A 13,748-nucleotide genomic window follows, 5' to 3' on the forward strand; every position below is an offset into this window, starting at 1 on the left:
CAAAAAAAAAAATTTGGGCCAGGTGGGGGGCCTGGCCAAAAACTTTTACCTTGGGGGGGGGGGGGGGGGGGCAAGTAAAAAAAATAGCTTGGTCTCTTACTAAATTTGTCCCTTATTAAGATCCAAGAAACGGCGTTTCAGAGGGTCAAGATTTCAAAATTTTTCTGGACCTCCGCAAAGGAGTCACTCAAGGTCGGCGCTCGGGACACAAGTGAAAATGCGAAAGGGAGGGGGCGGGGCTTATGTATCGCCCTAGAAAACCTTTTTCACTTACAGAAATGTTATTAAACTATACATTAGTCTGACAGCAAAATTTACCACTGGTCTATTACCCTCAAAGTGTAAGCTCGGAATGGCGTTACAGACCTCGAGGGTAAAGATTTGCAAATTTCCCTGGATCCCTTGACGTGACCTACTCTCCAAGCAGAGGTCGAATCGCGCAGATATAGTATGAGTCGAAAAAATTACACTCGCGCGAGTAGCGGCTCTGTATTTTTTTCGACTACTAGTATATCTCCGCGACTCGACCTCTGCTTGGAGAGTACACGTGACCGGCCTTGCGCCTTTGGTGACCGACATCGTGATAATGTGTTCGGGGGGATTTAATTTTGTATTTCTAAATTGAAATGCCATTAGTTAGCTTTGTTTGCCAGCAAAATATTTCCCTCAAACTGCAGGAAATAGCTTTTAAGAGGGTCAAGATTTCAAAATGTCCCCCGGACCTACCTTGCGATTCTTCGTGCCTTTGGCGGCAGACATGGTGTTCGGAACGTCGTTCTCAAAAACTTGAAACCCTCTCATAGCAATGTCATTTAACCAGCAAATTTTCCCATAAAAATGCAATGCAGAAAATCGTGGCAAAAAAGCGTGGCATTTTTAAAAGATCTATTGCAAGTCTGCGCTCTCACGCCCGCCGGCGGCTTGAGAGGCGACCGGTCTACCCCGCCATGGGAAAATCAGCGTCGCGCGTCGGCGCCTCCCTCCCCACTACAGTTTTGGTTAGTCGAATCGTGCTGTCATTTTGGTTGTTATTTTTTCCCCCGATTTACGTAAGTTATAACCCCCAAAGAACCAAGAAAAAGTTCAAAATATATGTTAATTGAACATAGTTTCCGTCAAGCAGCTCTGGCCCACGAGCTTGCAATACGTAAATTAAGGGGGCGGGGCGCGCGCCGCTTCGTGGCGCAAATCTACTAGAAATCCAGGTACAAATGTTTTTTAGGTGTTGTTTGGATATCAAAACAATGGAATAGCTTCTATCAAGCAAATATTTATGCCTCTATTAAGCAGATATTTTGAGCCATTCTGTTTTCCTTTTTACTAGGGGTGAGAGATCTGCTTCGCGATGAAAATCATGAAAAAGCATGACGCAAAGCACATTTTCAAATGGGAGCGCAGCGTTTTATTGGCGTCTTGAATATTTTTTCAAAGTTCATAGGAGGGGGGAGGGCCTAGCAAAAAAATTTTGACTTGGGGGGAGGGCCTAGCAAAAAAATTTTGACCTGGGGGGAGGGCCTAGCAACAATTTTTTGACCCGACCCTCTGGCGACCGGCCCTCCCCCCTCACTAAACGCCGTACGGTCCCTTAGAACCTTCCCGGCATAAAAAACAGAGCTCCTCAACAATATTCAGCGCAGCGCCGATGGAAAGCCGCGAAGGACGCTGCAACGAACATGACGAAGGCTTCCTCATCTGCAAAACAGCTCCCATGATAATACTGACCGTGTAAAAAAACAGATGCAGCTTCGGTCGGATCATTCGTGTATATGTAGATCATCTGATAATTTGTTTGTAAGAGTAAACGTCTACAGATTTTGAAATTGTGAATAGATTGTTATTGCCGCGCATGCCTCAGCTGTAGAAAACGGCCGGTCTTCACGCTGGTCACAAAGGCTATGCTTGACGGGCGGCGCCTTGAAGTCTTGATTCTGGGCGGGTCCCCAGAACATTCCATACAGACTGACATGTTGATTTCAGTATATCATTATATACATCCATATATGGATGACATCCGCGGCGCACCAATTTTCGGCCGATCCTAAATAAAATAAAGAAAGGTTTCCAAAGCAGCTGCAAAAGGACCAAGTATATATAATAGATTAAAAGAAATATATAGTAGTATCGGGAGACATAAACTTGTGTCACATACTGTATGGCCTCTTGAACTTGAAGAAAACAGTGTGCCCTCAACAAATCCTAACCCATGTGTAAGTAGGCTGTCCAAAATTGACCGAGCTGGCTGATTTCACCGACGTCACGATGCCCACGGGCATAAAAATGAGGCAGTAATTTTGAACATGGACCCACATGATGTGTGACGGTAACACCAATAGGTCACAGCCAGCCAGGTAAAATCTACTGTACAGCAAATATCTTAGAATGTATAGGGGAAACGTGGGAACTGATGTGTCTTGCCAGGAGGTTGAGACGGCCGGACACGGTGTTCTTTCACCCTTAGATTTAATTACATTAAGTAATATTATTAAGTTAACATAAATTGCCACTGTTCTGTTCATGGTGAAGGTGTAATACAAATTTTTCTCAGTTACAATGCAAACATCTTTTCTCGCAATAATAGACAAGGTATGGATACCATTGATGAAGCAGGGCTGGATTATTTCCTTTTGCCCAACAACTGATCTATATATATGAAACAAATGAAACATGCAGCTTCAGTTTGACCTTTGATAAGCTGAGTTTCACACTTTTACATATAACAGCACGCAGCCTGATTACACCTCTACAGATCGGCATGTATAAGTTTGAAACCATTAAACGCGTGTCCGCCTAATGAACTGGGCTGGCGGTCAGCTCTCTCAGCACAATAGCAACGACCTTACAACACAAGGGTATGATTTCAAGGCATATTGTTACCTCACGTTAAGTTCTAATATATGCTAGCGCGGATACAGACCACCAAATTTGCAAAGCTGAGGTCAGTTTAAAAATATCGGGTTATCGACAGAACTCTTACCCACATCGGCCCTCAGGTTGGCATGTGCTTGTGGCTCAGACTCAGTGGAAATCGGAGGTTGTGTCAACCTCGCAAACGATGTACATGTACAATAATAAAAGAAACAGTATTCTAAAAACTGAAACCTCTGCTTGGAAAATAGGATTGCAGCTCTACCAGGGAAAAACAAAAGGGAACACTCGCTCATGACCTCTTTCTTGCACTGGTGAATAGAGGTGCTGTAGAAGAGGAATGCAGACTTTTTCTTTGATATATGAGTAGATTTTTAAAGTTAATTCTATTCTATTCTAAGTCTTTTGTATTTATATGGGTACATAATTTTGTGCGTAGGGGCGAGTAAGAAATTGTCATCTGCATAGCAGTCACCTCCTTCATGTAAGTGATTCTGAGCCCAACTTAAGCTAAGTCCTCCAGGACTGCCGGCAGTGAGTGAAAAACGCAGCTTTGGCCGGGTCAAGGCAAATACTTTGTATATATTTGTATGTAGGTATTCTTTTTCCAGTAGATATATCTACAGTTGTAGATGTTTGATTTTAAAGGCCTTGTGCATATTTATGTGAGCACATCAAACGGTTTATGTGAGCGCATGTTGTTGACACTTAACCTCCTTATCATTAATTTGCTTCTGGCAAAGCTTTGATTTATTACCTGTGTGTGGCCATCCAGGTTGACCCACAATGAAAAACTAGGCATACCACCACTATTCATTCATAATCTCCTCATTAGTAACAGTAAGCACAGGACCTAGTTGGCCACTGCCATACCAGTCAAGAGGTCATTTAGACCGACGCCCCCTAGCCTTCGATGTTATTATGCCAGTTATCACAGTGCCCATTTTTCCCCTCTCCTACTGGTCCGGACTAGTCCAAGCCCGTCACCACCAGCCCTGTCGGACTAGTTCGGACTAGTCCCAGCCCATTGTTCCAATTCCAGCCGGACCAGTCCGGACTAGCCCAAGCCCGTCGCCCCCAGCTCAGTCGGACTAGTCCGGACTAGTCCCAGCCAATCCCTGGGACTAGTCCGGACTAGTACAAAGCACCAAAACCTACTAGTCCAGACTGGTCCAAACTAGTCCAGAGAGGCCCGGACTAGTTCACCACCCGTCGGACCACCGGAGATCCGAGGTCCGGACTGGTCCGGACTAGTCCAGTTTATTGGGGTACGAAGTAGTCCAAAACTAGTCTGGACTAGTTCGGGACTACCTTTTTTTTGTAGAGGAATGTACATCTGTCATAATGAGTATTTGTCAGTCAATCTTGGGTACTTCCATTTTCCTTGGGTAACAATCCATTACCCTTAACCATCAGGCCCTTTTCCTTAGGGTGTCTGAAGACTTGATTTCAGGCACAAAATCAGAACAGAAATATCTCCCTTGACTATGGTGCAGAGTACAAAAGAAAAGCTTTGCTTACAGTGGTGTAGAGACGACCTCTTCCATCCCACTGCAATGTCAGCCCAAAGCTGGTTGTCACCTCCACAAACACAGATGACAGACGACGAACACTCACATCATCTGTCCAGTAGAAAACTTCCACATTCAACAAATGTTTACAACATACATTGTGCAAGATTAGCTTGAAGATTGCAACTTGTTAGTCAATCGCAACATATTTTCTTGTAAGTAAAAATCACCATGATTGAAAAGTGGTTCAGCAGTTGTTGTTTTTTCAGAATATTTGCATGTACATGTATATTAAACATGGTATGCACTGTGGAACCTACACCATTTCAAATTGAGTTCACAACAAATCCTATCTCAACTTTTGTCATATGGTAGAGGTCAGAAACTAGCACGGTGGAAGCAGCACCACCTACCGTTGTGATAGGGCAGCTGTAAGTGGACGTCGCTGTGGCCCACGGACAGGACACCGTGCTGGTGAAGCTTGATCTTGCCAGCTGTGTTTCCCCCAACAATCAGCGTCACGGACCTGTGGATGGAATGATCCATAATGTCATTTTAAGAAATAGAGTATTAGTGAGGGTACAAGAAGAACTACCAGTTTCCATGGTAATGTGTTCAACCATCCTTGTCAGCTGATAATGTGATAACTCTGGTACAGTCAGTTAAGCTGAAAAAAAATGGAAAATCTAATCATATAAATTTTACCTACTGGAAAGTGTCCTTTGTCAATTGACCAACTTTTACAATACTTGATCATGGTCTCTTTATCTATGTCACAGTGTTTATACCCTTATTGATTTATTTGACCCTAACCTTAACCCTAACCCTAACGCTTTCCCTATCCTTAACTCTCACCCAAACCCTAACCCTAACCCTAACCCTAACCCTAAGATATGGGTGCTCTAACATATGGCCATTGTCCAGGGATAATCACCTGATACAGGAGCTGCTGTCATCATCGCCACATGGTTGCTGGTCAGCCAGCAGGGTGAACTGCTGGTTAACAAAGTCCTTTGCCACAATGTACTGACAGACTCCGGCAAACTGGTAGTACCGCTTGTCAAACGTGGTGATGTGTGGGTCACCATGGATACTGCAGGTGGCGTTACACTCCAAGTTTGTCCCGATCCAGCGGCCAGCGAGGCAATAGCTGAAGTAAACAAGTTGTGGTCATAAAACATGTTAAAATATTCCATCCATACAAAGGTCAAAGAGTTGGATATCACTAATTACTGTTTGAGGGTGATAGTCAGGCAATACATTTTTTTGCTTGATTTACTGACTTTCATTATCAGAGCATGTGTTGTGCTGAAGTTGGTGTGTTAAGCAAAAGGGTGGTTACACCAACTATACAGATACAGATATAACATTTAATGGAAAGACTTACTATTTGTTGCAGTCATCAAGATAGTTTGATCCAGGTGCGTACTCCATACCCAGATGGGTACAGGGACACTCTTGTTCCACAACACACTGCAGGGAACCCTCATCCCACAGTGACCCTTCAGGGCACGAGCAGCCATCCACACAGTGGTCGTCACAGTCGTGGTCACCGGTGGGATTTCTGTGGAAGGAGGATAGTTTGCAACAAAGTGATTTAACATGCAATCATTGCACCTAACAAGTTTTACTTGTTTAAGTAGGCGCTATTAGTATATAGTAGAAATGTAACGTTAAACCTCCCCAAACAGTTGTAGGAGAAATAAATACATACCATTTTATTGAATTGCGCAACATAGAGAAAAGTGGTTTTTCATTCGTTTAAGTGCACACTTTGTCCTTGGTGCTGAAAAGCCATCCAAACTATCATGTACAAATTTAGCTATTTTGGTACAAGGAAAACCTCTTACCTACTTTCACAGTGATTTGTTTATGTCATATCATAGACATTGCTCTCTGTAAAGCTTTTTGTGAAACCAAAGCATGGATTATCCTCATCTTCACTGATAGTTGTACAAATGTTTGTACAAACCTGCATGTTCGAGGGCAGGAGCTGGCACACTCTGTGTACACCATGGTGGCAGGGCAACCACGGTCTATAAAACACAATGTGGGATGTACATTAATAAATAGCAACAAACAAAGCAATACAAACAGGTACTAATCACTCCTATACTGTCTCACATATAGTACAGTCCCAATCCCAAAATGAAGAACAGATCAATATCAGCTTACTCTAATTTTTTTGTACTTTTTTGTACACTTTTTGCCCTCCCTAAATACATCTGTCATTTACATAGAGAGAGAGATACTTCATATACATACAGCATACTGAAACACTTAAGCTTTGCAGGTGTGTGACTGCACACAGCCCATGATATTCACAGTACACATGACCTCCATTCTCAGTACATATACTTACAACACAGTTCAGGCTGCCTCCAGTCCAACACTATCCGCCTGTGAGCACAGGCACGGGAATACTGGGTCAGGGCCTCACACTGGCAGTCACCCCTGTACACAGGCATGGAGTGAACAAATACTTAGTCCAACACAACCAGAAAAATATCCTTCAACAATGAGGTTGCAAGATATATAAATGTGAATTGACCAGTCTTGCTTCCAAAAATCTTTCAAAGGTCAACTGAAGTCAAGAAAAATGTTGGTACAGTGTATACAGCCTTGAAGTGGTAATGCCTACCTCGTTTAGACATGGACAATATTTCTTACTAACTAACATCTACTGGACTTTTTCTGCAAATTTATCCTTGCTATTACTAACCTTTATTTTGCCTAAAGAAAGATTAAGTAGCCCTCTTACCTGACTGCATAGTCACAGTTACATAGGTCTGTGACACAGGCATCAAGGTAGGGGTTAGGATCTACCACTGCATGACAGGGGGCAAAAGCTGCATTCCCTATCAGCACATTGCAAATTCCCCAAATTTCCTGCAGAGATCAGAAAAAAACATAAAAATGGGTGTTATACAATAGATTATAACTGTTTGGACCTTTTAATCAAGATTCCTACCCTAGATGATTCTGTCAGAGACCACATATTTGATGATCTACTTCATTTAATGTGTTTCACATGCATTGTTAGATTAAGCATATGTCACACATTCTCAATTTTGTCACAACTTCGTTACTAACCACTCCCCAACCAAGGTCAGCACTGGGGTGAGAGTAGACTGGAATCCATCCTATTATAACTCCAGCAAAATATGGTTTCTCCAACTTTTATTTAAAAAATTTCTAATGAGCTGGCACAGACAAGTAGGCATCAAAGCCAACCAGAGATGGCCTTGCTCACAACTAACTCACAACCATGACTGGAATAGATTGGGAGGCCACGGTTGGCTGTGTATAATGTATATGTTATGTGTGACAGGGGCTTTACACACCTGAAGCTGCTGTTGTGTAGCTGATGCACAGCTGTTAGGAGTGTTCACATGCACATTGGGGCAGTGCTCCTCTGCATCTGTCATCTTCCAGCTGTTTGCAAATGTGATTCTGCTGCTGCTGGCAGTGCCTGGGGGAGGCAAGGTACAGCAAATGTATATTGTATATTGAAAATTGTTTTACTTTCAATAGCTAATTTGGCCTGATAAATGGCATCACATGCTAGGTATACACCTTACGTACTTATTCCTGACTGATGCACGCATATGGCGAAAAAGGAGAGGGAATGTCAATCCAGTTTGACTCCAGAAAGCTTTCTTGTGTTGGTGACACAAAAAGAACAGGCTCTTATATGCATGTACATTACATGAATATTCACTATGTTCCCTTGTTCTCTTTTTAAAGAATGGTGGAGCATGATGTATAGCTCACAACAGCCCTTCCTAGCAGTGTGCATGCTGAATAATATAACGTTACATCAGGCAGGGATTTGAGCTCTTCACCTTTTGATCCAGAGACATGTTGGGTGTTAACCACTTAACCTTTCAGACAGCTAAATCCTCCAGCCAGCCATGGCAGGTGCCCATGGAGGTGTCGTACCCACATCCACCCACACATGACAGGTGCATGTACGCAACTTGACAATGAATAGGTCTGACTGACAGTTCTGAAGGTTAGACATCCCTCATCAATCACAGGGCCAGCGTCCATTCATTGCAGGTAAAAAACATTCCTAGACAAACATCCACCCATTCATGACAAGTATGTGTCCTGACATTTTGACAAAAATAGGTTAAACTTTTACAGCTGTACTGGTCTGAACTTGATCAATAGTGTGATAACAGGCTCCATGACATCAATTAAACTTGACTGCTGGACCAACAACAAGATTTAGGCTAACAATTTTGACTGCTGTGTCCACTTTCAGCCTTAGACTATGAAACTTGCTAAGCTTCCAGTAACAATAATTTTCATGCAGTCACGTATTGCACAATTCAGCCAAAACATGGAGAGACTTTCTTGCCAAATGCCACTGTAGGGACAATATCCAAAAGCTCCTTTGATCTCACAAATCAGTGCCACAAACTGAAGCCCAGACTTCTCAAGTTTCCGTAAGCTGACTAGGTGAACATATGTCACGTAGTTCAGGTTTAAAACGTGTTGTTACCTTCGTTAACATGACTGTAAAACTTGTTAACGTTACAGACCAAAACATTTTACTTATGTTCACAGATAAAGCTATTGATATTCTCCGGTACACAGGATGTCTTTGTCTTTGTCTTTGTCTTGGCAAGAAATCAGACATGTCTGAGTGCCCTTATCATACACCCAACATGCAGGCTATATACATTTGTAGATGGGTCATGTCCAAGCAGATGTAAGGATCCTGGTTATTCTCAGTGTTTTGCACCCGTTTTGGCAACATTTCTTTTCTAGTACTGCACTTTTTCCTTTGACCATTAAAAAAAGTGTAATACTAGAGAAGAATATTAAAGTTACATGTATATGTCCCAAATTTAGGCATCAAACAGAAGCTGAGCTGGTGCCTTGCCTCTGCTTGGAGGTCAGATAAATGGCACTAACATGTACACTGTACTATTGCTTAATTCACTACCATCATGTCTTTTTACCATCTGCACATGATGATTGTATGTTTGTATTCAGGGATAGGCTTCACTAATGCTGTCACCTCAAAGCCTCCCTGCACAATACTAATGAATAGCTGTGTTTGCGTGAGGGTTTGTTGTCGCTTCCCAGTGACCCATGGTACTGGCATTTGCTCAGTTGTGGTCCCCTTCAGTGGTGACATCCTCTTACTTTCATCCATCCCGAAGGACAGACAATAAATCATCTATAAACAGGTCTCTGTCATGTACAAAACCGATCCTCCCTCTCCAAACATCCAGATGACACTCATCCCTCATACACTTCCATGAATGTAGATTTTGTCTTATGCGGACTCACAGGAATGAGAAACACAAAGCATGTTGTTACGGACTTTGTTTAACTTGTTACCTCTTCACACAAAGATTTTCATGGTACTGGTTTTCAAAGACAACAGAGTACATGGAAGCCCATGTTTCTACAGGCCTAAAGGGTTTGGCAAATATCTCAGTGTTCATTAATCTGTTGCAGAAGAGATGTTAGACCCTCCAGTGTCAGGGCTGATTAGAGACAAGGCCTTATAATCAGTCCATGACACTAGAAGAGTTTAAGTACAACAGACAACAGCAGGACAAGCAGTCCATTACCTTACATTGTATGAGAACTATTTCAGCTGGAATACAGTCTATAACATCATCAATAAGAAAAATAATTGTAAGCACTTGACTATCACAATCAAAATGTTATCTACTCATTACTTTGCTGGGATAGCCATTTAATGAGGGCCAGAAACAAAGGAAAATTTTCTTACCATCTCTGAGTCTGTATTCATCTGATGAATTTCCATTGAAGTTGCCACAGAGACCACAAAGATTTCCTGCAAAGTCCTCATCAACCTCCACATACACACTTGTCACACCGTCCCAGTAAACAGCAACCCTCACCAGCTGAAAGATTTAAAAGAGAAATATACACATTCAGCAAGTACACTTGAAATATCATCCCTGCTGGTTAGCTATTGGAATGAAGAATAATTCACCTTAAAAAATCTCTCTCATGTTCTCAACCCACCTTTCCATCAAACTCAGGCATGAGGATGACACGGACATAGTCTCCAACTTTCTCCACCTTCACACCTTCTTCAGAGTTGGGCAGAGACAAACTGGGAGGAAAGAGCCAATGATAAATTAAAACTATCATATTCTACTACTTAATCTGCAATCTTCATGTTGCTTCATCTTCTATTCTTAATGACTGTGCAAGGAGTCACTGTTTGTTGTGTGCAAAGCCATTGCTTTTATTTATTGTTTACATTCCTTATAAGGTTGTGGCCACAATAACCGTGAGGTAATAACTATATTTTGTCAGGTACTTACGTCACATCGCCCTTGGTGACCTCGTAGTTGTGCCCCTGGTGAAGGATCAGGTCATGTGACAGGCCCATCATGTGAACTCTGACCTCACGATGACACAGCAGGGATGAGGTGGTGCAGTTGGGGTCATTTCGGACAAACACCTGGTGGGAAGCCAAAGACAGATGTCAATGTCAATGTCAAACAAGGAGAGTCAAAACAGTGGCAGGACAGATGGTATAAGACATGCATTGAGCTCATAGGTTATACCGGTATACTGTGTTATATGTCCTTGGTACAAGTATTATAACCACTGATCTACACGGGTCTACATGTACATGTACCAGTATAACCACAGGTCTACACAGGATCTACATGTACATGTACCAGTATAACCACAGGTCTACACAGGATCTACATGTACATGTACCAGTATAACCACAGGTCTACACAGGATCTACATGTACCGGTAGTTCAGCACTCAAAGCTCACCTGGAACGTAGCCTGCAGACAGTCCCCAGACAACAGGTACTGGCAGGTACCAGGGAAGGTGTAAAAATGTCCATCAAATGTGAAATAGTGCTGATGTCCAAATGCACCGCAGAACCGTCCGCTGTGGTCTGGTGCTGGGGCTGTGGAAGAAATACATTGTGAGTTAGACAACAGGATGAAATCATTCACTTCTATTATACGAGGGTCTGCATGGGGGGTCCTGACAACGCTTTACGCTAAATTCAGGACGGTGGACAACGTTTTATGTTAAATTCCGAAGGCTGGCAACGTTTTACGCTAAATTCAGAAAGGCCGGCATGGTTTACGCTAAATTCTGGAAGGCTAGTAACACTCGACAGGGGCGGGGGCGTGCTCTGCCGGGAAGATTTTGAAATTTTGACTCTCTGAAACACTATTTCCTGCATTTTGAGGGGATATTTTCGCTGGTAGACAAAGCTAAATTAAATGGCATATCTAATTAAAGGTTCCATGTAAGCCACCCAACAGATTTTGACCATGTCGAGCGCCGAAGGGGCGAGGCGTCGCAAGAGAAGTCCGGGAAATTGACCCCCTGAAACGCGATTTCCTACGTTTTTCTGGCTATTATATAAAGCTAAGTTAAATGAAATTTCTATCAGCAAAAAAGGGTGTTTGAGGTTGACACGTCACATCTCCCAACATCATTTTCAGCACTTCTAGTGCCGAAGGCGCGAGGCGGCGCAAGGGAGGACCATGAAAATTTTGAAATCTTGACCCTCTAAAATGATATTTCCTGCATTTTGATGGGCAGATTTTGTTGGCAGACTAAGCTAACTTCAATAACATTCTATTAGCAAAAAGGTTTTCGAGGGCGAGGCCACCAAAACAATTTTTACCATGTCAATGACCGAAGGTGAAAAGAGTCGCAAGGAAGGTCCAGCAAAATTTTGAAATCTTGATCCTTTGAAACGCAATTTCCTTTGTTTTGAGGGGCTAAAATTTACTGGTAGACTATGCTTCGACTTACGAAATTTGGGAAGCCAGACTACGATTTACGGGTATTTTTTAGGCTAGATTACGTCTTACGTAAAATGTTTGGACTAGATTACGCTTTACGTGAAATGCACTGGCTACGCTTTACGGTAAATTTTCCATCCTCACTACGAATTACGTGAAATAAAATAGCTTCCCTACGAATTACGGAAAATTAAAAGGCCTGCCTACGCCTTACGGAAAAGAGCATGCAGACCCTCTTATACATGACAATCCACCTTGTACTCCTGATCAGATCAGGAAGAACATTTCTCTCCACCAAAACAACAACTTTTACAATATAATATAACTTTATTGCACAACAATTGTACGAGGTACAAAGTATGGCATCTACATAACTACAGTGTTATAACTTAACTTAGGGCTTATCTAACTAATACAGGAGTTGTAGTATGGGATAAGTTTCTTACAATCATTGGAGGCTTTTACAATCATTTGGGGAATTTCTAATGTCAAAACCTTCTTTGATATATTTTCCTATATCTGCCATGCAGGGATTGTCACATGTCATTATGTATCTGAATTTGCACTTCAGGTCCATTTGGATAAATCCTTGTGTACAAAATGACAGCCTTCTGTATAGAGAATTGCGTATATCGGAATATTTGGGACATACAACCATAAAGTGATATTCGTCTTCGATTAGCTCTGGACAGAATGGACAAACCCTCTGGTCAATAGGGATTTTTTGGAATCTTCCGGTTTCTATATTTAATTTGTGACAGCCAATTCTGAGTTGTGTGATTGCCCTACGAACGTCAAGGCTCTTTATGGTTGAAATGTAATTTTCTTGCTTGTAATGCTTGTTCAATGTAGAAAGAGATGAGAGTTTGGAATTGTTTCGAATAGAGGAATGCCAATTTTGCACGTATATATCTTGTAAACGTTGTCGTAACTGAGTGGTGATTGTGTCTATGTGGTATGACCTCGGGTTCAGCCATATGTGTCCAAAGCCTTGGTAGTTGAGGATATTTTTTACGTGGACAATCCAATCATGTTCTCCGAATGAAACAGTATTGTATGCCTCACGAAGAAGGGCATCTTCGGGCAGATTAACTAAACGATGCCAATATTTCACAAGTTGCATTTCTGCATCAATCCTAGCTGGGAAAGTTCCCAATTCTCCCCTGACACCATCGTTTGAGGCTTTGGCATGAATGCCTAACAGAAATTTTTGGAAGCGCATGTCAATGATGTCAAATTCTGGAATTTGTTGATTTGAGTCTAGGTTTATAATTTGGAAACCGTTATCTCGTAAAATATGGCTATTGGCATGACGCAATAGTATTTCTTTATCTGTATTTCTTTCCAAACATACAACATAAGTAGTATTCAAAGCAGAAGAGGTGGTTTTTCGAATGGTAGCTGGAAAGTTATCTTGAATATTAAGTTTTTCAAGTAAAGTAGAAAAAACCTTTGAGGAAGGTTCGCAGATGTTATTGGTATATGATACAATGATTCTTATACTTTTAGAAAAACGGTCAAAGCAAGTGATTTCTGAACAGTACATAAAGATGGGTTTTACAAATTTGTCAAATAGATTTTTTCC

The 13,748-nt window shown here is 41.9% G+C and overlaps 1 protein-coding gene across 2 annotated transcripts in view; it reads right to left on the reverse strand.

The window, feature by feature from the left end:
* Window positions 1-13,748, reverse strand: part of LOC118414277 (mucin-2-like) — an 83,840-nt gene that overhangs the window by 52,438 nt on the left and 17,654 nt on the right. For both annotated transcript variants that reach the window (XM_035818205.1, XM_035818204.1), the window contains exons 11-22: window positions 11,168-11,307; window positions 10,700-10,839; window positions 10,395-10,485; window positions 10,135-10,270; window positions 7,721-7,848; window positions 7,138-7,265; window positions 6,739-6,830; window positions 6,349-6,412; window positions 5,764-5,940; window positions 5,311-5,526; window positions 4,790-4,902; window positions 4,387-4,487 (exon numbers count right to left, since the gene is read on the reverse strand). In XM_035818205.1, the coding sequence (XP_035674098.1) occupies window positions 4,387-4,487; window positions 4,790-4,902; window positions 5,311-5,526; window positions 5,764-5,940; window positions 6,349-6,412; window positions 6,739-6,830; window positions 7,138-7,265; window positions 7,721-7,848; window positions 10,135-10,270; window positions 10,395-10,485; window positions 10,700-10,839; window positions 11,168-11,307 (1,526 nt within the window). The remainder of the gene's footprint in view (window positions 1-4,386; window positions 4,488-4,789; window positions 4,903-5,310; window positions 5,527-5,763; window positions 5,941-6,348; window positions 6,413-6,738; window positions 6,831-7,137; window positions 7,266-7,720; window positions 7,849-10,134; window positions 10,271-10,394; window positions 10,486-10,699; window positions 10,840-11,167; window positions 11,308-13,748) is intronic.

Source organism: Branchiostoma floridae, chromosome 4 (genome assembly GCF_000003815.2).
Source record: "Branchiostoma floridae strain S238N-H82 chromosome 4, Bfl_VNyyK, whole genome shotgun sequence".
NCBI classification, from domain to species: domain Eukaryota; kingdom Metazoa; phylum Chordata; class Leptocardii; order Amphioxiformes; family Branchiostomatidae; genus Branchiostoma; species Branchiostoma floridae.